At 40.5% G+C, this 25,740-nt stretch overlaps 1 protein-coding gene across 2 annotated transcripts; it reads left to right on the top strand.

Moving 5' to 3' along the window:
- The first annotated feature begins 3,250 nt into the window (after positions 1–3,250).
- LOC137183694 (ceramide kinase-like) lies at positions 3,251–23,942 on the top strand. 2 transcript variants are annotated; one of them, XM_067590930.1, is made up of 14 exons: positions 3,251–3,590; positions 9,304–9,342; positions 12,785–12,925; positions 14,721–14,843; positions 14,942–15,067; positions 15,171–15,237; positions 15,450–15,595; positions 16,316–16,390; positions 16,798–16,950; positions 17,201–17,306; positions 18,823–18,902; positions 19,580–19,785; positions 19,876–20,096; positions 20,193–23,942. In XM_067590930.1, exons 1-14 carry the CDS (start codon positions 3,455–3,457, stop codon positions 20,278–20,280), a joined length of 1,707 nt encoding a protein of 568 aa, XP_067447031.1. In that variant the 5' UTR covers positions 3,251–3,454; the 3' UTR covers positions 20,281–23,942. The 2 variants fall into 2 exon arrangements, with proteins under 2 accessions (XP_067447031.1, XP_067447032.1); XM_067590931.1 differs by lacking the exon at positions 9,304–9,342 and having other exon boundaries at positions 3,252–3,590.
- Positions 23,943–25,740: the final 1,798 nt, after the last annotated feature.

Genomic DNA, 25,740 nt, shown 5'->3' with positions numbered 1-25,740 from the left:
AGTCTGGAAAAAGGAAAAGGAAAATCTGATTTTTAAGGGGCGGGGCCTACACGCAGGATTTATGACATCACAGCTAGTTTGGAGCCAATCGTGTTCCAGTATTCAACTCACACAAGTGTGATGTCACAAACACTGAGAATGAACTTCACAGTGAAGGAGGAGACATCTGGTGTCCAACAGGAAACTTCAGAAATTAAATATATTTACATATTTATAGATTCTGAGGAATGTTTTTTTTACAGATTTTTTTCTTTTTAAATCTTTTTTTGTGGAAAAACCATATCAGGCACACATTGTTGTTCCAAGCAGAGTATGTTTAATGTCACATTAGCTCACAAATGCAATGTTGGCATTAAATGGACTTAAGTCACTAAAACATTAGTTACAAACATCTATAAAAACTGAAGTCAGTTTTGTGATACTTGAACACTTGTGTGGCTGAGTTGATTTTATTCGACATTTATGACATTAGCGGAGTCTGTCTCTGTGACCTTTGACCTTCAGTCTGACCTGTCGTGCCGTGGTGGGCGGAGTTTACCTCAGGTGGATCGGTGCTGTGCGGGGACAGCTGCTCTGACGCTTCGCCATCGTCCATTTTAAATGACATCACCTGAGTGGACGCAGCTGGAGAGACGGTGTCATCATGCATCACAGAGACGGACAAAGGGCTCCATCATCTGGTTTCTATATATAACCCCGACCTCCTCCCCACCCCCCACCCCTCCGCCACCTAACCTCCTCGCTGCAGCCTGAGCGTCCATCCATCAGAGCTTCCTGTTGGCCTCATCTGTCTCTGCTCACCATCTCCCAGGAGACGAGAGGACGACTCAAGCTGAGAGGTCACGGGGTCAAACTCAACAACAAAGACGACACAGTGAAAGTCTTAAAGATTTCATTCATGTCCAGCACTGATTCACCTCTGCACTTAATTAAAGGACTTTCTCAACCTCACAGTTATGCTTGTGCCACCCAAGTATGTAGTCTACCAGGCCCACCATCACACTGTGTATCTGCCGCCCCCCCCCCCCCCCCCCCCCCCCCCCCCCCCCCCATTAAACACCAGAGTCATCACGTCTGTGTGGAAGAACTTTAAAGGAGAAGTTCACAGTTTTTCTGTCTTAAACCAACAGTCAGGAGCCCAAATGAACATTAAAGCTGTTTTTCTTGCTGTAATCATTCCTCCTGTTCATACTGACCATTAGAAGATCCCTTCATAATGACCTTACAATGGAAGTGATGGGGGACAAAATCCACAGTCCTCCTTCTGTACAAAAAATGTATTTCAAAGTTTATCTGAAGCTAACATGAAGCTTCAGTGTCCAAATGAGTCAAATCAAGTAGATATCTTTCAACGTTACAGTCTTTTTAGTGCCAAAGTCCCTCTTTTTGTTACTATACTTCCACCTGCAGCTCAACAGGGAAACACTGTCCGAGGAAACACAAAGAGGGAATTTGATGCTAAAAAGACTGTAAATGTGTCAGATATCCACTTGATATGACTAACTCAGACTGCTGAAGCCTCATATAAGATTCACACAGACTTTTAAATGACTGTGTGGAAACACTGTGGATTTTGGCCTCCATCACTTCCATTGAAAGCACATTTGAAGGATCTTTTAATATCCAGTATGAACAGGAGGAATGATTACAGCGAGGAAAACCTCTTTCACTGCTCATATGGACACCTGACTGCTGGTTATAGACATTGGGAACACTGGGAACACTGGGAAGTGTGGAGTCATCAGTGATCAGCTGCCATCAGGTGTCACTGCTGGTTTCTTAAGTTATGTTCAGATTTATTTGACGAGGGACATTTGTACTGAAATGGAGGTTTTAGGTTATTGTATTCAGTTTTTGGTGGAAATATTTATTTAAATGTGTATTTGATATTTATTCCACTTTGGTTGGTAATTTGCTGGTCATTGCTAGTCAGTAAGCTGATTTTCATATTGTTTTCACCTTTATTTGTTTCTGTAAAACCACACACACATCAATAAAGAAGACAAACAGTCTTATCTGAGTCTCCAGTTTTGTGTCCTGACTGTCGCTCAGTAGTCAAACATCCACCAGGCTGTAACATCTACATCCAGAGAGCAGCAGCTCCCCCTGCTGTCTCTGAACGAAGCTTCCTTCTTTGAAATGAAGAGCTGGGAAATATTGCACATCCTCCGTTTGTTTGACCAGTGTTTTTACATTTCCAGTGATCATCACACTCCACTCACGTCACACAAGTAAGAAAAGTAAATGTATGTCTGGAGCAGTGGTTCCCAATAGTGGTGGAAGACGTATTTAGATCCTTTACTAAAGAAAAAGTACCAATACTACAAACTATAATACTTCATTACAAGTAAAAATCCTGCATTTAAAGTCCTACTTAAGTAAAAGTACATATAAGTATATTTAATATTAATATAACATAATATTATTTATTATATAAATTGGGCCCTTCCAAAGGGTCACCAGATTAGATTATTAATAGTGAAGCATCAGTGTTAGAGCAGCATGTTACTGTTGTAGCTGCTGGAGGTGGAGCTAGTTTACACTACTTTATATACAGTTAGCTAGTTTAGTCCAGTGGTTCCCAACCTAGGGGTCGGGCCCCTCCAAAGGGTCAGCAGATAAATCTGAGGGGTGGTGAGATGATTAATGGGAGAGGAAAGAAGAAAAAACAAAGTTCTGATACACAAATCTGTTTTCAGTTTTTTGGACTTTTCCTCTAATCTTTGATTTTTGCTGAAATATTGGATCATTTGAACATTTATTGAAATGAAAGCATGTGAGAAGTTTAGAGGGAAAAATCACTATTTGGTGGAGCTGTTAACAACTCATAGACATGTGAAATGTGACCCCGACTACACACTGCTTTTTGTAAGACGTCAAAAGACAAAAAGGTTGGAAACCACTGGTTTCATCTTTAACAATGTGTTGTATTTGAAAAGCTTGTTATATTATCCATTGTGTCAAATCTTCATCTGAAAAGTAACTAAAGCTGTCAAATAAATGTAGTGGAGTAGAAAGTACAATATTTCCCTCTGAAATGTAGAAAGTAGCATCACATGGAAATACTCAAGTAAAGTACAAGTACCTGAACACTGTATTTAAGTACAGTACTTGAGTGAATACACTTTGATACTTTCCATCACTGTTAATATCACACCAGAATAAAAGGTTTGAATCCCAAAATTGGTGAATTACGACACTTTGAACAGTTTGAGGTTTCTGGCAGCACCTGAACGCAGCACTAAGCCCCTCCTACTTCCGGTGAGAAACCGCTATCTGTCAGAAAAAACATCCCGAGTTAAAATCCGCTGCTCGGACTCACATTTACCGACACCGCGTCTGTAATCTTCCTCTCCGGACAAACTGAGAAAACATGCCCGGACAAAGGTAACCGTCCGTCCCCCGGGCTGCTGCCGCCTCCTCCGCCGGCTGAAGGACGCAGCGGAGCGGACAGATGGAGAGGCCGAGCAGGCTGCTGCTGCTGTCCGAGCTCCGCGTCAGAAACGCCGCGTACGAAGTGAGCCTGAGCCGGTCCCTGCTCACCTGGAAGAGACGGGTCTCCAGCCCGGTGTACCACCCGTTCAGACCCAGTAAGTCGGTGTGTGTGTTTGTGTGTTTGTGTTTGTGTTTGTGTGTGTGTGGAGGAGACATCCTGTGTGATAAACAAAGGACATGCGCAGGACTCAGAGAGGACATGTTGGACATATTGGACATGTAGGACAGACAGTCAGTGTTTGGTGACATCAGGTTCATGTAGAAAATAAATCACGCTGTTTTCCGGATTGTAAGAAGAAGTGAGACGCGAGATATCCGGTTACGTAAGAGTCTGACAGAAGATATGGAGGTCACAGTGTGTCTGCAGGCAGGAGGAGGAACAATACAACCAAACCTCAGACATTCTCTACACCGTTATAAATACAGGAGCATGTAGGAGATAACCTGCACATCACTTAGAGGGAAACTTTTTCAACCTGGACTCTATTTTCCCATCTTTTTGTGTCTAAGTGATTAATGGGAACAACAGTTTAGTAAACTGGTCCAGTATGGAGGAGAGCGCTTCAGCCGGCAGCAGAGGAACAGGCTGGAATATAATCCTTTAGGTCAATAGAGACTCGTCAGTGTACATAACGTCCACTAAAAGTGCTAAAAGTGCTCGTTTTTACCACTGACAGACTCAGACTGTTATATTATAAGTTATATTATAAGTGTCTGACATCATCATGGAAAGAAACACACAAAGAAATAAAACCTTCTTCTTCACCTTTAGCTTGATCCAGTCTGTTAGTTATTGTGTTTAAATCATTCACTGTTAAAAAAACATGGAGGTAGTCACTGTGACGTCACCCATTGCTTTGTGGACTGCTGTTTGAAAGCCTAAAGTTTGGAGATTTGACTGCGGCCATTTTGGATTTTTGGAGCCAGTAGTGACCATAGCTGTGTCTCAGGCTCCTCCAAATGTGGCCTTCTTTTCCTGAATTTGATCCAACGGATGGATCCTTTGCTATCCAACGTATCCCAGAATGCAACTCGCACCAACTGGCAGCAGCGATGGCGAAGCTGTTGTAATTTTTGCTGTAGGACTGTTAATACGCCACTTAAGTTTTTAAGATTTTTTTTTCAGGCGAGAAAGTAACAGTTTAGATTCCCAGTATGTGATCAGTTTTATCCAAATAAAGCTTGTTAGTAAATCTGACATGTGAGGAGCCGCTGGCCTGGTGAGACCAGCAGGTCATCTCAGATGTTAGCAGCTGGACTCCTGATATGATGAGCTGGTCAACATGTCGTCGTTGACCAGCTGGCTCTAATGTCTCCGCAGCATTTCGATATATGATATAATTCCTTTTGAAGGATAAGTGTTGGTTTAACAGATGAAATCTAATCAGTCTAGTTAGTTTGTCTAAAGTGAAGCTTCATGGTTTTACTGGGCAGAACAACAGCGCTGCCTCTGCAGCTCCATATGTACAGATGCAGCGTATTTACATACATATTAATGGTAAATGGACTGTACTTGTATAGCGCCTTTCTAGTCTTCCGACCACTCAAAGCGCCTTTTACACTATGAATCACATTCATACGCTGGATGGGTACAGGTGGCTGCCATACAAGGTCCCAACCTGCCCATCAGAGGAAATCTAACCCACACTGGTGGAACAGCCATCAGGAGCAACTTGGGTTCAGTATCTTGCCCAAAGACACTTGGACATGTGGACCCGAGGAGCCGGGAATCGAACCGCCGATATTCTGATCAGTGGACGAACCGCTCTACACGGTCACCCTGAGTCACTTCAGCATTGGCTTCACTTGACCTGGAGCTTCCTGCTTGGGTTAGACAATAACAAACAGACCAGATCAAGCAAAAAATAAAGAACATTATATTTCTCTGTGTGTTTTTTTTCCATAATGATGTCAGACACTTATAATATAACTTATAATATAACAGTCTGAGTCTGTCAGTGGTAAAAACGAGCACTTTTAGCACTTTTAGTGGACGTTATGTACACTGACGAGTCTCTATTGACCTAAAGGATTATATTCCAGCCTGTTCCTCTGCTGCCGGCTGAAGCGCTCTCCTCCATACTGGACCAGTTTACTAAACTGTTGTTCCCATTAGTCACTTAGACTGTCGATCAACAGAAAAATAACTGCCAACTATTCTGATAATTGATTAATTGTTTTCAGTCATTTTTTTAAGAAAAAAAGTCTTAAATTCTAAAACGTGAATATTTTCTGTTGTCTTTAGTCTCTGACAGTCCATCTTTGTGGACAAAACAAGACATCTGATGACGTCATTTTGGGCTTCGGATTATTATATATTGATTATTTTCTCGATCAATCGATTAGTTGTTTGGTCTATAAAATGTCTGAAAATGGTGAAAAATGTCGATCAGTGTTTCTCAACTAGAATTTTGACATTTTTTTCCTTCTAAAAGACACTAAATGATTAATTGATTATTCAAAATAGTTGACGGTTAATTTGTTAGTCGACAACTAATCAATTGTAATTTATAGAGAGTCATCACAACAGCGTTAGATATTGTGTGTATATGTGTGTGTGATAGAAGTACTTTGAGGGTATTGAGTCAGATATTGACGAGCGTCTCTGACTGATCATCGGTCACTCAGGTGAGCGGCGTTCAGGATGTGCAGACGGACTCTTTTGAATATTCAAAGCTTGGCAGCAGGAAGCTGTCGGCTCAGACTGAGGCTGCCTGCGGGTTCACTGTGACCTGCTCTTTGACTGCAGGTGAACTCATCCGTAACTGATTTATACTGAAAACCTGATCAGCTAGAAATAGGATGTGAGACTCTGTGATTTGACGTTTCTTACTGAAATGCATCCTGGGAGTTGTTGTTAACGTCTCCTTCAGTTTTTATGTCCACATACCTGCAGCTCTGAGATATTTTCTGACACAGTAGTTGATCTTTTGTACTGATGATTCGACCGGGAGAGTTTCATGTTGATCTGAGCCTTGAAGAGCTTCGACCGGTCACCTGACATCGTCTGTGAGAACATGAACCAGACGGTTTAAATAATTCTAACACGTTCTGCTCACAGATCAGCTGTTTGTCATCCACATAGGTTTGTGTTACTGTCGTCATGGTGACAGCAGAAACGCCTCCCGGGTGTGTGAACCTGAGACGGGCAGCAGTGTGTTTGTGAATCTTTAATGTCTGACCTGCTGTCTGTGTGCTGCTACTGACGGTTATTAAACCACACACACACACACACACACACACTGAGCACTTTATTAGGAACACCTGTGAAACACAACAGTTCTGCCGTTAATTCTACATTTATGAAGCTCAGCGTCGTTGTTTGGCCTGATCATTCGAGGCTTTGGTCCTGAATATTTTGAGCTGAATATATTTGGTGGTGGTATCATGTAACTGGGCTGAACTGGGGAGTAATTTAATGCTGCCAATGACAAGACACATGCAGGCAGGAGGAAGGACTCAGTGAGCTGCTGCTCTTTTACTTCTTTCTACTATTCTGCATCTAATCTGTTACCATGTTGGTCAAAATACAACCATCAGTGTGCTTCAGGCAGGTCTGTAAAGGCTTAATGTTAATGTTGGTCACGTGTCACTGAATATAATCCAGGAGGTTGCAGAATAATCTATAATGACGTTCTGTTTGACTTAATTAAATACCTGCAGCGTCACACAGCAGCTGAAACATCAGTGTGTCTTTAAGTTAAAAGACACAACAGCGTTCTTTTAATGATTTAAATCATCTGACCTGTGACCAGATCAGTCAGGATCTGATGTTCTTCACCCGACGCATCTGTTCCACACAGACTGTATGAAGACTGGATGAATCTTAATCTATTTTCTTGATTAAATGATTAGTTGTTTGTTAGGGACCGAGCCCAAAAGGCAGAGGACTACTGTAAAACAGTAAGGGCGAGGACCCTATTGTTTTTCGTGTGTTTGTATGTTTTTTTGTTTGTTTGTTTCTTTCTTTATTATTACGCCACTTAAATCCTAAATTTGACCCCTTAAACATGCTCAAAAAATCACCAAATTTGGCACGCACATCAGGTCTGGTGAAAAATTTGATAAAATGTAAAAATGCGCCAAAATGTGCTCACTAGCGCCACCTATGTAACTAAAATGGCCACCAGGGCCCCTAGGAATGTCGTAGAGAGATCAAACCAATCGTCTCTCATCAAGACCTACAAATCATACACTGACACCCCTGACCTAAATCCAACAGGAAGTCCGCAATCTCACTTTCAAAATAAGACTTTGTCCCAATTTTGGACTCCGAACAAACGCCATCTCCTCCGAGGGTGTTAATGGTATCGGCTTCAAACTTTGGTACATGACTTATGACATTGTGCTGAACAAAAGTTGTTAAAAACTTTGTAATAACTCGAACAGTTTAGATTTAATAAGCCCTGAAAGTTGCAGTGCCACATTGCACCTTACAATGTAAACCAATGGGGAGGCAATCTCTGGGCATGGACTTTGTGTCAAACAGATGCTTCTGATATCTAAACTAAGAGTCTGACCACTTTCAAACCTGTATCAATGGATTCGCAACGAAATTTCCTACAAAAATGTGATTTTTAATGTAATATTTGGCCAAAGTCATGGGATTTATGAGGAGATTTCACAAGAAGCGTACTCTAAAATCCTCCTCTCCAACTGCTCCTGGTGATGTCACTCCCTCAGTGCTGTGAAACATTCCGCAATACACACTCATTATAAAATCACAGGAGGAGCAAGAAAAGACTTTAAAACTCACACTCTAATATCTCAAAAACAATAAAAGATAGAAAAAACATGTAAATTCAAGATTTGTAGGTCAAAGTCTCGTGACTCATTTAAAGTTCAAATGAAGTTTGTATCTAAAACTATGTGGAAGCAGTAAATGTTCAAAAAGATGTGGGTTCACTCACACTCTCCATTCAAATATATGAGTATTTTTCTGTGTCCAGCTGCAGTTACTTATTGTCTCTACACACCTGACAGCACACATTTCAATCAAACTTTCAAAATAAAAGCACACCACACTTGTAAGAAATATCTCTCATTTTTAAAAAGCAAAATGATCCGATCCCAACGGGCCAGGGTGCGAGGTCCCGACCAACGCTGCTCGCAGCTTTAATTCTATAAAAGAATGAACTAACTTCATAAAGCTCATGGTGACGTCTTCACATGTCTCGTTATGTCTGATCAACAAATAGATTCAGTTTATTAATCGTCACATTTGAGAAACTGCAACCAGCAAATGTTTATGGATTTCAACTTAAAAAATGATTATTCCATTATCAAAATGGTTGCAGATTCATTATCTGATCTGTTAATTGACTAATTGATTTATTGTTGCAGCTGTAAACATGCAGTATATTTGAGTTATGTACTGTTGGTTGGACTAACCCAACTAAAGACATTTTATAGACTAAAACAATCAAATGACAAGGTGATCAGCTAATGAATCAACAATGAAAATAATCTTTAGTTTCAACCTTAAATGTTCACAGAAATATGAAAATAGGAAACGACATATAGAAATGTCAAATACATTAAGCATTTATTTATATATTTAAGTATTATTATCAACTTTTTGACGTCTCCATTTTAGCATAAAGCTGTTTTAAAAATGTCTTTATTACACTGTATTTTAATTATTTAACTAACTGTGTTCAGTTATGTCAGATAGCACCGGACAGTTCATCGATATCATATCAATATCGTGATATGAGACGAGGTATCATCTTAGATTTTGGATCTGATAATATGTTCTGTCCTCTCCCGGCTGTGTGCAGCGTTTGTAACTGTGTGGTTCTCCTGCAGGGTTTTGTGTTCCTTCGTTCTCTCGCCGACCAGACTCAGGTAGGAGAATAAGTTCCCATAATGCTGCGGGGCGCCGCCACGTGCAGACTGTAGTGCTGCTGTTTGAACATGTTTCTGTGTTTTGATGTGTGAACCTGCAGTTCTGTTCCAAAATGATTTATTCCTTAGAATTATTCACCTCTTGATTTTCATCATGAAACTGTCAAACTAGTTCAATGTTTTATTAACGGTTTACATTTTGGAATAAAACTCATAGAATCAGTCGTAGTAACAGTAGATAGATTCAGTTTGGTTCCGCTTCCATCAAATCCAGCAGAAACATGCTGCCGTCACCAGCGGTGGAAAGTTACTCAGTTTACTCTCAAGTACTGTACCGAAGTACAGTTTAGAGGTACTTGTACTTTACTTGAGTATTTCCATGTGATGCTACTTTCTACATTTCAGAGGGAAATATTGTACTTTCTACTCCACTACATTTATTTGACAGCTTTAGTTACTTTTCAGATGAAGATTTGACACAATGGATAATATAACAAGCTTTTAAAATACAACACATTGTTAAAGATGAAACCAGTGGTTTCCAACCTTTTTGTCTTTTGACGTCTTACAAAAAGCAGTGTGTAGTCGGGGTCACATTTCACATGTCTATGAGTTGTTAACAGCTCCACCAAATAGTGATTTTTCCCTCTAAACTTCTCACATGCTTTCATTTCAATAAATGTTCAAATGATCCAATATTTCAGCAAAAATCAAAGATTAGAGAAAAAGTCCAAAAACTGAAAACAGATTTGTGTATCAGAACTTTGTTTTTTCTTCTTTCCTCTCCCATTAATCATCTCACCACCCCTCAGATTTATCTGCTGACCCTTTGGAGGGGCCCGACCCCTAGGTTGGGAACCACTGGACTAAACTAGCTAACTGTATATAAAGTAGTGTAAACTAGCTCCACCTCCAGCAGCTACAACAGTAACATGCTGCTCTAACACTGATGCTTCACTATTAATAATCTAATGATGTCATATATAATAATATATCAGTCAGAGGGACCAAACCACTACTTTTACTGCAATACTTTAACTACATCAAGCTCATAATACTTATGTACTTTTACTGCAATACTTTAACTACATCAAGCTCATAATACTTATGTACTTTTAGTGCAATACTTTAACTACATCAAGCTCATAATACTTATGTACTTTTACTGCAATACTTTAACTACATCAAGCTCATAATACTTATGTACTTTTACTGCAATACTTTAACTACATCAAGCTCATAATACTTATGTACTTTTACTGCAATACTTTAACTACATCAAGCTCATAATACTTATGTACTTCTACTGTAGTAGGATTTTTCATGCAGGACTTTTAACTCGTAATGGAGTATTTTTATATTGCTGTATTGGTACTTTTACTGCAGTAAAGTATCTGAGTACTTCCACTGCTGGTCGTCGCTGCTCCTGGTTCAGTGTTTGATGTAACTGCTGATCTGTAGATTGTAGATAAACATGCAGCTGCTGTTAATAAAATCTTTTTCAACCAAATGTTCTTTGGGGGGGAAACGTTCAACATTTTGTGAAATACTTGTCCTTCTTTCAGAGACTCTCGTGTTGGAGACATGGTTAGCCTAGCCTAGCTTAGCATAGTGGTTGTTATAGTTTGTCCTCTTCTACTGTCTCCAGGTGCAGCTACAGGTAGTAGACCCCACACAGCAGCATCAGAAGTCAGGTGGCCAGAATCCTCCTGCTCTGATTGGCCCTCCTGCTGTGACTCTAACCCTGTTTACACAGTTTAATAACACCTGTTAAACAGTACGAGGCTCCACCTGGTGGAGCAGCTCGGTACTGCAGCAAACCTACACAACATTTTCTGACAGTTAAACAACAAATTCCTCGTCTTCTGCAGTAGCGGTTCATGTGTTTATAATTGATTAATCATTGACATCCTCAACCAGATGTGGATGCAAAGACCTGACGATGACATCACTGACACGAAACTGTGTTTTTTATAGAAAGTCAGTGACAGTTGAGCACTATTTAAGCCACACATGCATCTGGACCCCCCAACTCTGACACAGATATCAGGTGTCTTCAGGTGGAAACTGATGACATCAGTTTAGGTGTCCACGTTACATCTTGGTTTTCTTCAGGTCGTTTCCATGGAAACAGCAGCAGGATTTCACTCCTGACAGTCAAGAGTTTCCTTCCTGTTCTCAGGGTTAATATGTTGACTCAAACATCTGTGACACAGAAATGAGGTCATGTGACTGAGTCAGTTAGTTACATCTGGATTTAAATGGCAAGTAGAGACAAACAGATATGTAAATGTTTCAGTTGTAAGAGTGTAAAGAAACCTCAACCTTTAATAATCATTTCTTATTCATCCAGCACATAGATGGAGAATATGAAAGGTTGCTGTGAATTTCACAGTATTACTGTATTTCCAATCATAGTATTATTACTGTGTTTTAATGAAGTACATTAAGTTACTAACAGCCTTTTCCCATAGCAGTACTGTGCTGTGGAATATTAATTGTATTAACATTTCTGCAAAAGTAATTACAGATTACTTGTGTGATAGTTGTCTTTCACTTACATTTGTAAATTTTCCATTTTTTATGACCCAGCGATTACTTCCAGTATGTTGTAGGTGGGAAAACAAGCAAAAACCAGCAAATGTGCCACAGAAAGCAGTAGAAATCGATCCCACACAGTCAGTCTTATACAAAATCCCCCAAAATAAATAGAATAATTAACATATATACATGTACTGTGTCTAACAAATCTAACAGTGACTTATAAACTAATAAACAGACTCAAACTGCACAAAATAGAACAAGGCATTACAGAAAAATAAAAAGATATATATAGAAACATTCAGTTAAAATCATCAGTTTGTGGTAATAAAGTCCACAAGATGTCACATGGTGATTTAGGCGCCTGACTTTTCTTTGTCACCTATTATTGAAAATCATTAAACAGCTGAAAACTGACAAATGAAATTCTGTTGTCACAAACAAAATGGCTCTTTGTAATGTCATCATGACGCTCTTTGGGCTTGTGGGAAATGGAGTTCGTTAAAGGCTGTTAAAACATGTATTTGATGAACGTGTGTTAAAGGTTATTACATACAGTAGTTTGTCTCTGACATGAAATATTCAGTAAAGTTATATTATGAGGCAGTTCATCAGTGTCGTGATTCAAACGTTGATGTACTGACTGAATCCTCTTTGGTCTCTCTGGTTTTGTATCCGGTCAGCTGTGGTTCCACTTCATCTCTTTATCATGTGAGACCTGCTGCATCACAGTGAATGTTTGACTTTGTCTCGTTAATGGTGTCAGATGGTGCATTCATGTGCTGCACAGAGGCTCCGAAATCTGATGTATAAGAGATGACTGCTGGATTGGAAAGCTAACAAACTGTGTGTGTGCGCGTGTGTGTGTGTGTGTGTGTGTGTGTGTGTGTGTGCTGGTCAGGTGTGTGTCAGAGTGTGTTGGTGTCAGAGATCATCTCTGTCAAGGAGGAAGAGGAGGAGAACAGCAGCAAACAAAAAGACGATGGCAGCTGGAGGAAGATCAAAGAGAGAGAAGGAAAGGACTGCAGGCGGGCCTTCACAGGTAAACACACCTGGAAACACAGTAAACACATCAGTACACAACACCCGTAGTCACACTTAATACACCTGGAAACACACGTGTTCACACAGTAAACACGCTTCAAAAAAACACCTGTAAGCACACTGCTAAACACATCTGGACACACAGTGAACACAGCTGTAAACACACCTGACTGCTGCACTCATTAAACAGGATAACATGAACATCTGCACTTCCTGTATAGTTCCTACAGGAAAGCGTTTTATCGGCTCACAGACGAGATGTTTTTATGTGAAGCAGCTTAATAAACAATTAAAGCTGCAAGCAGCGTTGAACGGGCCCTCGCGCCTCCGCACACGTCAGGCTGCGGTGCAGGCGAAGGGCTTCTGTGACGGGCATGTAGATGTCTTCGTAGATGTTTTCAGACAGTGTAAGAAGGAGATAAACATCACTTCCTTTGTCCACTGTTTTGCCTGCTGCTGGGGCTGCTTTGCTGAAATTTCGTAGGGGGCGCTATTCGGCCAGTTTGCATCAATGATGGAATATTGTCATGTAGACGTGTTCAGGCCAGGACTCTTATCAAACATGTAAAGTTTGGTGCAGACTGGAGCATTTACAATAAAGTTATAGCAACTTCCTCTGTCATGGTGAAACATCAAATCTCAACGGTGTGAGGATGAGAATTTTCTGAAGGGTGAGACATGTCTGTCTCGCTCACACCTGTGTCATCAAAATCATGCAAGTTTTGCGCCCATTCACTTGAATTTCAATTAGTAAATGAAAACTCTTGATGAGTTTGTGTGTAAAAGAAATTAATTTCCTAATTTTCATCAAGTCTATTTTTAGAATAATATAGGAAAAATAAAGGAAAAACTGCAGTACAGAGCTACAAATTTTAGTTTTGATGGTATTTTTCTGCAGCACTTTATCACTAAACTGTCACCCTCACTCCATTTTTTCCCTCCCCCTCATAGGTCATCCCCGCTACTGAATTATAAATATAAGACCTATAATTATTGTAAAATAAATGATAATAACACCAAACTTCATACAAAGCTTGTATATAATGTACTGTATGTATATAGGCCTTTCTGCTGTATCCTACAAAAATGAGCTGCATTCAACCCCCACACCAGTGGCAGCTGGTGACTCAAAAAATTGGGGAGGACAGGAGGAAAACCAACATACTGCATCAAACTATATCATTGTCCCCCACCTGATGTAATCAGAGGGGTGGGGGGCAATTTTATAAAATCCAAACCGTTCGAGTTGTTACAAAGTTTTTAACAACTTTTTTTCAGCACAGTGTTATAAGTCATGTATCAAAGTTTGAAGTCGATACCATTAACGCTGTCGGAGGAGATAGTGTTTGTTCGGGGGCCAAAATTGATGCAAAGTCTTATATTGACAGGCTAATTGCGGACTTCCTGTTGGATTTAGGTCAGGGGAGTCAGTGTGTGATTTGTAGGTCTTATTGAGACGAATAATTGGGTTTTGGTTTGATCTCTCTACGACATTCCTACGGGCCGTGGCGGCCATTTTAGATACATAGGTGGAGCACATTTTGGCACTTTGGGGCATAATTTTTACATTTTATCAAATTTTTCACCAGATCTGGTGTGTTTGCCAAATTTGGTGAGTTTTTGAGCATGTTTAGGGGGTCAAATTGAGGTGTGATGTCCCGTAATAATAAGGAAAGAAAGAAGAAACAAACAAACACACGAAATACAAGAGGGCCTTTGCCCTTTGGGCTCGGGCTCTAATTAATTATCTGAAATGTGTTCAATCATTAGATGGTTATGTGTGTATGTTTCAGTGTTGTATGTGCAGAGGTCTCGGCAGTACCGCTGGCGGTGTGCTGAGGTCACCTTCACATGTCCAGAGGAGGCGTTGTGTCATCACTGGGTCAGCAGCATCAGAGAGCAGCTCACCACGATCGGTATGACTCTACACCAACACGCCGTCTAACACACACCCACACACACACACAGAGGTTGTTTCCAGAAACTGTTGCTAACACTGTTGTTTGTGTAACAGCCAGCAGACCCAAACACCTGCTGGTCTACATCAACCCGTACGGCGGTAAGCGACGAGGCAAACACATCTACGAGCAGAAGGTCGCCCCGCTGTTTGCCCAGGCCGGCGTCTCGACACACGTCATCGGTACGAATCACATCAATCACATCACTCACTTCCTGTTGTGTGGCCTTCTGCGTCAGGGATTATACATCTAAAACACCTTGTGTCTGTGCGTTTGTTACCATAGTGACAGAGTACGCCAATCATGCGAGGGATCACCTGAGGGCGGAAGTAGAGCTGAAGAAGTTTGACGGGTGAGTTTAGTTCGTTCTCTAAATAAATTTTGATAAAACAGTTCTGTTTAATGACATCACAGCTAATGAAAGCTAAACACTGCTGTCTCTGTTTTTACACTCTGACAGTCTTTGTTATTATAAAGTGTCATCGTGCACTATAATGGAGTTCCAGTTTACACAGACAGAGAAGTCCATGCTAACATTTTCCTCTGACCTTTGACCCGGTTCAGCGTGGTGTGTGTCGGAGGGGACGGCATGTTCAGTGAGATCATCCACGGGCTGATCTGGAGGACACAGATGGATGGCGGCGTCGATCCAAACTGTCTGGATGAAACACTACTGCCCTGCTCGCTCCGCATCGGGATCATTCCTGCAGGTCGGAAATAAAACTGCTGCTTTCATTTTCTGGTTGATTTGATCCTTGAGAAGCTTCGATAGACGCAGGTCTTTAAAGAGGTTGTAGTCGTCAATAAGGAGGCTCAAATGGACCCTAAAGTTCATGTTTTTCTTGCTGTAATCATTCCTCCTGTTCATACTGACCATTAGAAGATCCCTTCATAATGACCTTACAATGGAAGTGATGGAGGACAAAATCCACAGTCCTCCTTCTGTGCAAAAATGTATTTCAAAGTTTATCTGAAGTTAATATGAAGCTTCAGCGTCCAAATGAGTCAAATCAAATAGATATCTTTCAACGTTACAGTCTTTTTAGTGCCAAAGTTCCTCTTTTTGTTACTATACTTCCACCTGCAGCTCAACAGGGAAACACTGTCCAAGGAAACACAAAGAGGGAATTTGATGCTAAAAAGACTGTAAATGTGTCAGATATCCACTTGATATGACTAACTCAGACTGCTGAAGCTGAATAGAAGCTTCACACAGACTTTTAAATGACTGTGTGGACACACTGTGGATTTTGGCCTCCATCACTTCCATTGAAAGCACATTTGAAGGATCTTTTAATATCCAGTATGAACAGGAGGAATGATTACATTACTGTTACTATGGAAACCTGACTGCTGGTTTGGAAACACTGTGAACTCGACCTTTAACTTCCATCGTTTCCTCTGATGGAGAATCTGTTTGTTTGTTTCAGGTTCAACAGACTGTATTTGCTTCGCCACTGTGGGCACCAACGACCCCGTGACCTCTGCACTGCACATCATAGTGGGTCAGTAGTCACATGGTCTCATTACACATCAACTAATATGAATCGTTTCCGCCCTAGACAAGTTATTTAACATGTTATATGCAGGACACATGTCAATAAAATCTGAAATGATCAAAACTCAAAGGATTCGTCAGACTCATGAGGGTCAAAGGTCAGCTGTCAAGTTATCTCTGTTCAGGCTGTGAACATGTAATCGATACACAGGCGGAGGGCAAACTAAGCAGTGTGTCCTTCTCACCTCAGCGTTGTGTATTTCTGAGTTGTGTTGGGTGCTTTGACCCTGATAGACCTGCTGGGATTTGAGTCGAAAATGAAATTATTCCGGGTTAGTATGTTTAATTGTGTGTGTGTGTGTGTGTGTGTGTGTATGTGTGTGTGTGTGTGTGTGTGTGTGTGTGTGTGCGCAGGAGACTCTCAGCCGATGGACGTGTGCTCGGTTCACCACAACAACACATTACTGCGATACTCCGTCTCCCTGCTAGGATACGGTTTCTACGGCGACGTGCTGACGGACAGTGAGAGGAAGAGATGGATGGGACCGGCCAGATACGACCTTTCAGGTAGAAACACAACATGTGATGAGGGAACTGGGAATTGAAGCAGACTGAACGGAGTACAAACATCTCAACAACACATCAGACTGAAGCAGATAGAACAGAAAAAAAAATCATTGAATAACTAAATACATGTAATAAAGAATAAAGCCATATAAATCTGATATATTGGTAAAAACCTGATCCTTACAGTGTTAGGTGTGGGTGGAGGTGTGGAAACTGTCATTTACTGATGTTTGATCTTTGACCCCTGCAGGTCTGAAGATGTTCCTGACTCATCATTACTATGAAGGAACAGTGTCCTACCTGCCAGCCAGAGACATCATGGGAACGCCACGGGACGCCGCCAGGTGTCGATCCGGGTGAGAGAGAGATGCTCTACAGACAAAAACATCCTTTGACAGTTTACTCACCTTTTTTGATTTGAACTTTACTAACTCATGAGTGACCTCAGAGCTGATTCAAAGGTTCGCTGTGGAGTTTCTGACCTCTAGTGGCGCTATGGAGCATTCATTTATGAGCCAACCAACACAGGTTTTAAAATACTGCAAAAATCAGCTTTGCAAATGATTTATGAGGAAGAAAATGCACACAACATGTTTGTTAGACCTCAAGCTCTGAAACAGCTGAACCAATCACAGTTAAGCATGATAAGAACTCAACAGATGGAAAGATTTTCTTCAGGAAATGTCCTGATGATTCAGAGCACCACCACATGAAAACTCATCACCTCAAATCTGCAGCCAGAGACAGATGATGCAGGTGTTTTTCATCAGTTAGTTATTATAATAATGATAGAAATAAAGAAATATATTGGCTGTTTATATGATTGCATCATAATAATGATATTTCAGCCATAATTCTAATATAGCTGCCCTTGTAAATGGTAACATAATTTCACTGTTACACAACAGCGTTTGCGCTTCAGTGTGTATCAAAAATAAAACATCAGATGCTAAAAAGAAAGTTGGAGAACAGGCTGATGAGGTGCTAACCCAACGTGTCATTCATAAAAACACAGAATATGAAGCTATAACCAACCAGGCTGATGTGTGTGGTTATACTGTATCAGCCTGGTGACGTCATGTGGTTTAATGAAGGTAAACACAGTGATCGTCTGTGTGTAACGGTGCTGCGCTCTGATGTAGAAGCTGCAGATTTATCAGCATATCAGTCCTGCTGCCTTCAGATGCTGCAGAGATTTAAAGAACTGAATAAGAAGCTTTTTATACAGAATAAAGTAGACAACAGATACTGTAAGAATCTCCCACATTCATTTATAGATGAATGCAGATTTACTGACTTGCCTGCTTTAACCACATTAAACGTTATTTTCTGTGCTGATTTTGGTTGGAGAATTTCTTAATATTTCAAACATTAATCTGTTATTGCAGCAAGTATCTAGTTATAATTCAGTTGCAAGTATTTCTCTTTGCACTGCTTCATTTGAATGAACCTCCCACCTGTTGAGCCTCTCCTCCCACCACCTGAGCACCAAAACGCCACACAGACGCACCAGGCGGGTCTCAAGGTCAGGAAAATAACAGTCGGAGCGCTGCTTGCACTGGTCGTTCCGCCTCCGTTAAAATACAGACCTAAATGTAAACAGAACTTTTGTTTGCTTACAAGAAAACTCCACAGGAGCCTTTAAAGACTAAACAGTCATGTTGGTTCATGTTAGCTTATTGTTCAGGTTTGCAGCTAACAGTGTTTGGCTCAGATTAAGTCACAGTTTTATTTAGTTCAACTCAGATAAGCTACAGCTCGACTTAAGCCACAAAAATTTGATTATTTTCAGGTTATGTATCAGTTCAGTGTCGTAGCAAAAACTGTTTTTGCCTTTTTGAAAATAACATCAGCGTGTCTGTAAATTTCCAGCTGCGTGGTCTGTCAGCACAGCGGGCAGCTACTGTCAGAGCGAGCTGAGAGGTACGAGACGGATGAAGTGTCAGAGAGCGGTGAGTCAAACAAATCCTCATCCAGAACTCATAAAACAGTTAATGAGAAAATGATTGAACTGTCTTTGAACTTTGATTTCCTGTGAAACCTCTGTGGATTTTAATCAATCAGTCACAAAGACCGGACGCAGCCTGGCTTCTTCAAAGAAATACACTCTCTAACAAGTCCAAAGCTCATTGATTTACATGTTGAATGAGAATATACAGTATTTACACTGTGTTTGAAAACTGAAGAGGTCCATGAATGGAGCCCTGAGGCACACCACAGAACAGTCCTGCAGACACGAGGAACTAAAACCACCAGTGATAACTTGAAAAGACTTTCTGCCGTCATGTTCCATGATCTTCATCAGCAGATGGAGCTTGTCCTCTTGTCAGGATATTGTAGATATATTGACTTAAAAGTGGAGATTCAATCTTTTTTAACCTTATTAAACTTTTCTTATTTTTTTCTTTAAAGTTATTCAGTATGTTGTGTGATTACATAAAGATGGATTTCCTCTCCATGCTGGTATCTGACTGGTCTATGGGCTCCTGTAGCCATTTTAGATGAAACTAAACATATTTGACTGAAACCCTATTAAACAACATTAATTGTTGTTTAAATATCAACATTTCCCTCGATAAAAGCCAAGGAGAAAGGTCAAATCTCTATTTTGGGTTTTTTTTTGTTCCAGAGAGTGACGGAGAGTGGAGGACGGTCCGAGGGAAGTTCCTGGCTATAAACGCTGCCAGTATGAGCTGTGCTTGTCCTCGCAGCCCCAAAGGCCTCTCACCTGCCGCTCACCTGGCCGACGGCACCACTGACCTCATCCTGGTTCGAAAATGTTCCCGGTTTGATTTCCTCAGACACCTCCTCCGACACACCAGCAAAGATGACCAGGTTCGTCACAGAGCTGGATGATAAATCAGTCTTCTGGTTTATGGCCTCTCACCGTGCGTCTCCTTCTTCCCACGTTGTGTCCCAAAACAGTTCGACCTGACGTTTGTTGAGGTCCACCGCGTGCGGCGTTTCCGCTTCACACCGCGCCACTGCCAGAGCGACTCGGACCTGGAGCTGGACCTGCACGAGAACGGCAAACGCCAGATCTTCAGCCAGATCTGCCGAGACCACCCGGCCTGCAGCTGCACTCCCGCCTACAGCAGCTGGAACTGCGACGGCGAGATCCTGACCCACACGGCCATCGACGTCAGGTACCATAAACCCTCTGAGAGTTTCTTATTTTGTTATTGTCGGAGATTTGAGCTCAGTGTAAATTCATCTTAAACACCTTCTACTCTTTTTCTTAGAGCGCACTGCCAGTTGATCAAGCTGTTTGCACGAGGGATTGAAGAACCAACAGTGTTTGAGGATCTCACCAACCCCTGTGCAATATAGACCCCCATAATTCCCTGTCAGACACTGGAGTCACGTCTCATGTCTGTTTGCAGCCGCCATCACGTGACGCTCATTACATCTTTCACCAGACTTGACAGCATCTGCCAAGTCGGCAACGAGTTTCTCTCATCTACTCAACAATCTTCAGCAGTACTTTCTGGGTCTGAAGGTCCACAGTGATTTCCTCACAGACAGGAAGTGATGTGTTGTTTCCTTTAAGGCTGCTACCAATGATTGTTTTCATTATCTATGAATCATTCGAATGTTTTCTGGATTAATCAATGAGTTGTTTGGTCCATAAAATGTCAGAAAACTGAGAAAAATGTGGATCACTGTTACAAAGTCAAAGATGACGTCATCAAATGTCTTTATTTTGTTCAAAACCCAAAAATATTCAGTTTACTGTCATAGAGACTAAAGAAACCAGAAATTCACATTTAAGAAGCTGCAATCAGAGAATTTGGACATTTTTATATTAAAAAATGATTCAAAACGATTAACTAATGATTGAAATAGTTAGTGATTCATCTAATAGTTGACAACTGATCAATTAGTTGACCAATCATTGCAGCTCTACTAGATTCATTTGTATTTGTTATTTTTCCACATTCTTCATTAGTGCTCCAGTCTGGTAAACGTCTCAAGACGTTTTCTGTCTGTTATCTCAGACTTTTGTTTTGTCTTGGAGTAGATGAGAAATAATTACAGAAATATATTTGCACTTTCTAAATGGTTTTAATTATTTTTGCTAATCAAAAATGCATCCTTTAGGAATGATCTGTTACATGTTTTAAAGATGCCAGACATTGTCGGGGTCATGTGATCATAAGAGATCAGCGGTTCATTCATTTTCATGAAAAGTAGGACGTAAATCTGCGGCATGTGGTCAGTACTTGTAGGGAAAACGATGCTGACAGGAGACGTATTTTCTACTGTTGATGAACTCGCCGCCTTTGTTCTGCAGCTACGTGAAGGTTCTGCTTCTCAAACTGGTCCATCACGATCGTCTCCCGTCCTCCATCTTTCTGTGTTGTTTCTCAGGAAGACCTGAGCTTAATCTTAGCTTTGAAATTGTATTTTTACATATTTTAATTCCCAGCAATTTAAAAAAAAAAAAAAAAGACAATGAAAAATCTTTTAATTTTAGTAAAGGACAGTTTGTGTCAGTCAAGCTGGTCGTGGCTGCGTAAGCTGAAGAGCAAACACACGATGAATGTTTTTAATCTTCCATTTCTGCTCGATATGCAAATCATCTGAAGATTTACTGCTTTAACATTAATGTTTCACACAGACTGTGATGACATCCAGTCTTTGAAATGAGTTGTAGCTGTAACTTACTCTGAGTGTGATGTTTAGTTTCATTTTGTTTTGTAAAAGCCTCAAAATAATCATCTGAACCTTCAACCAATCAAAGACCATTCAGACAACATGAATACATTTATGCAAAAACAATGCCTTCTTTCCTCCACCTTTCACATTTAAAAAATGTCTTTGAATGTTTGTGATGTTCTATATGTCCAAAAGTATGTGGACAGCTGAAAATTGCTGTAAGGTCCTTCCCGAAACTGTCATCAAGGTTTATTGTGTAAAATATCACTGTATGCTGTAGCTTTAAGATTTTCCTTCATTGAGACTAAGTGGCTTCAACCAAACCAGGAAACAAAAGGACACTAAAGTATGAGGCTCCCAACCAGGGAGTCAGGACCCCCACAAAGAGTCACAAGATCAATCCATAGAAAATCATCAAAAACATATTTCTGCTGCACAAACACAAAAGGTTGACTTTTCTCCATACTGGCAGACGTGGTTTAGAGGATGAACCCTAATAACTTTAGTGATCCTCTGACTGTCCATCATGTATCATCAGCTCAGCATTTCATTTGTCAATACTTTGCTTTATGAGCAAATACCTTCAGAAGGAATGAGGTTCCCATCAGCCTCAGAACATGTTAACATGCTGCACTAAGATGGTGAAGACGCTAAACATTATACCTGCTGTATATCAGCATGTTAGCATTGTCATTACACGTATATTTCTTAGCATGCTGACATCATTTTATGTCTCCAGGACTCAGAAAACAATATAATCTGATCTGAACTGCTCACAACCAGCAGACAGATGCAGCCTGTGATGCAGAGTCACAAGTAGACAGTTTTAGGGGAAAGGAACCACTCAGCTGTCCCTTTACTTTTGGCCATATACTTCATAATCCAAGCACAAAGGGCCACTTACTAGCATGGAAGCTTTCAAGCAGATCTCATGGCCTTCATTCAGTGAATAGAGCTGTTGTGTCTGTGATATTTGACCTTTAGTTTAGTTTAGTTTCATCTTTGTGCTTAGATCAGATTTTCTCCATCAAATATTGTTTCTGAAGCTCATGAATGAACATCCACAGTCAGTTGATCATTTTTGATTTCATCTCAGATTATTTCACTTGTTAAGTACTAAACCCAGTTTGGACTTTGATGTTTTTTGGTGAAAGCTTCATATTATTGATGTGAAGTTTTGTGAACTGTGGTTGTGTTGAAGGAAGCTGCTCTGTTAAGTCCAGTGTTGATATTCAAGCATCTGATCACAGAAACACGTTGATGGAAGACTGAGAATCTTAGTAGTGTTTAGTTTTGGACTCTTATTCCTTGACAGTGGACATCTCTGAGCATGTTGTAGCCTGATGTTAAGTGTCTCTGTAGCTGCTGCTCATTTTGATAGAAAATACAATCTACATGGTGCAGCATTAAACCAATGATACACGTATGTTTAGATTCATCTGTCATGGTATTTAATAATAATATTCAGAGTGAAGTTGTATTTTCTTCACTGAGCGTCAGTCTGTCCAACCTTTACTCTGCAGATCTGTTCACATCAGCATGAAAACATATTTTTATTATTAATATTAGGATATTTTTTGCCCTTATTGTAGCTGTAATGAACTCTGTCATTCAAAACATAAATGAGGTAGATATGAGATGATATGATCCATCTGGAGTGTTGTAGAAAATCATTTGAACTGTGAGATGAAGCGGACAGAAAGTGGAGTTTCAGCACTGGACTGTCAGACTGTAGATGCTGTTTTTCTGTTTTCTGTTTGTCCAGCAGCAGTTCTGTTTCCTCTCTGCTGACGTGTAGCTGGACTCAAACTGACTCAGGAGGGAACCAGTAGCATCTCATGGTGCTCAAAACACAGCGAGCAGTCCTAATCTGAGCAAATACTACCCGGGATTAATGATGTAGAAGTCTGTCTGTGTGTGAGACAATTCCAGCTCAGCCTGGAGGTCTTCATGGGTCCAATAAAACAGACCTGCCTGTGTTCATACATGAAGTTTAAACAAACAAACCTGTGAAGACCTGAAGCTCAGCCGTCTGTTTCATGTTGATTTTCCTCCTTATTTTGTATCAGTGTACAATCAAGAGTCTGAATGTTTGCTGTAAAACTCCCAAAAAACAAAGCAAATGTGCTCACAGAGGTGGACTGATGACTGAAGCAGATTTTCTTTATTTTAACTTTATACTCATTTCAAAGACATTTTCAGCTTCATTTTTAGGACATTTTACAGACAGAAATGGGGGAAAGTGTTAAGATGGTTTGGTTGGCATGCAGTCAATATACTGAGATTCATATGTAGTTCTTCATTTGAATAATAATAAAATCAATGAGTTTTCAGTGTGTAGTTTTATGTCAGTGGATATATCAGCATATCAGGTTGTTTATTTAATTACACCCTCCTCTCTGTAAAATGTCCTGAAAATTACACCTTAAATATCTGCTAATTAACTGTTAAATGAAGCCTCAGCTAGATTTTGAATGAGGATAAAACATATTTATTCACATTTAGCCAGCTGTAATTATTAATGAAGTATGTTGTGCTTTAGTACTTTGATAGATTTATTGGAAGTTTGACTTAACATAGTAGATAGTTGATGAGCTAGTGTAGCTGGTGAGCAGCTAATTACCAGCAGTGGAAGAAATACTCAGATCCTTTACTGGTGTAAAAGTCATGTGTTGTATTTGAAAAGCTTGTTATATTATCCATTGTGTCAAATCTTCATCTGAAAAGTAACTAAAGCTGTCAAATAAATGTAGTGGAGTAGAAAGTACAATATTTCCCTCTGAAATGTAGTGGAGTGGAAGTATAAAAGTCCATCATGTCATTCAGTAAAGAGTTATTGAAAATGATTAATGGCTGCAACTAAGAATTATTTTTAGTATTGATTAATCCCAAATGTCTGTTCTCAGCATCCAAAGTGATTCTTCAAACTCAGTTTTTACTGAAGAAAATGAATCCCAGTTTAAAGGCTCTACTGCTGACAGGGAATATTTTGATTTTCAACACTTTAATGTGACACTGAAAACTAGTTTGATCTGGTTAATCAGTCGACCTCCAGCTGTTCATCTGAGCTGGAACTGATCTGCTGTAGCTGTTTCATTATCAGCTATTAAAAACATTCTTCTCAACATCACACACTCACAGAGCTGCAGTCAGGACAAACCTGTTTCTCTGAGAAGAAAAAATAAACTTGTATCATCAGGACTTTCTCACACACAGCAGAGTCTCTGCCAAACACTAGTGAGTACAGCTGATAATATTTACTGTAGTTATGGGACAAATGAAGCTTTCTGAAGCAGTGAATCAATATGAAGCAGTTGTGTTGAAAATGCTTCAGTTTCAAAGCATTTGATGGTCAAAATGGCGACATCTGCTGGACAACTTTGACATTGCTTTTATATGTAAGAATTCAGGGCGAGACGTCATGAAACAGACAAAATATAAGTAAACTCACCGCTGTCATCTGTCATATTTTATTCAATAAAGCTTATTTAGCAAAAACTGTCTCAGTGTCTGATGTACAAATATATGGAGATAATTAGTCATTTGTTAATAATGTTTATAGTAAGCTCTTACTACTTTTATTAACTCCGAGTTCCCGCCTCCTCTCACATCAACTCCGTGGGATCTGCGGACGAGCAGAGATACCAGAGCGGGTAGAGAGTTCCCCACTGCGGGCCGAACACTCCTGTCTTCAGTTACAGTCCTCCCCGTCTGCCTCTCTGGGAGGATACTCGCGGTTTTCTGGGCGACAGCTGACCAACTGCTGACCCAGACCCGGGTGAAGCTGCGTTGGCGGACACTGGCTGCTGCATGTAGTCCCACGGTAACTCCGGGGTCGCTGGCTGGTGGCTGTCTGTCGTGTCGAACCGCTCCGGACTCTGTTTCTGGGTTCTTTCTCCGAACCGGGCCGTCTGCTCGTGTGTTCCGCGTCCTCCGGTTCCTCAGCTTGTCGCTCATTCTGGAATTAGTGGGATGACTGGAGATGTGTCTCTCCCAGTATCATTACTGCCCAGTTCATCATGCAAAATAATCAATACTTAAAACACACATAAACACATTCAAAACACACCAAATGATCAAGAATAAAAAAGTTACACAGCAAAACAAGTAAAAGCGTCAACCAACAACATG

This window comes from Thunnus thynnus, chromosome 5 (assembly GCF_963924715.1).
Source record: "Thunnus thynnus chromosome 5, fThuThy2.1, whole genome shotgun sequence".
In the NCBI taxonomy this organism is placed as follows: Eukaryota; Metazoa; Chordata; class Actinopteri; order Scombriformes; family Scombridae; genus Thunnus; species Thunnus thynnus.
The sequence above is the reverse complement of the archived record's forward strand: the minus strand, read 5'-3'. Positions and strand labels throughout refer to the sequence as shown.

Coding starts and splice junctions, on each gene's coding strand:
- LOC137183694 (XM_067590930.1), top strand. CDS start 3,455: ATGGAGAGGCCGAGCAGGCTGCTGCTGCTGTCCGAGCTCCGCGTCAGA. Junction 18,903..19,579: donor GGATGAAGTGTCAGAGAGCG/GTGAGTCAAACA, acceptor TTTTTGTTCCAG/AGAGTGACGGAGAGTGGAGG. Junction 19,786..19,875: donor ACACCAGCAAAGATGACCAG/GTTCGTCACAGA, acceptor GTCCCAAAACAG/TTCGACCTGACGTTTGTTGA.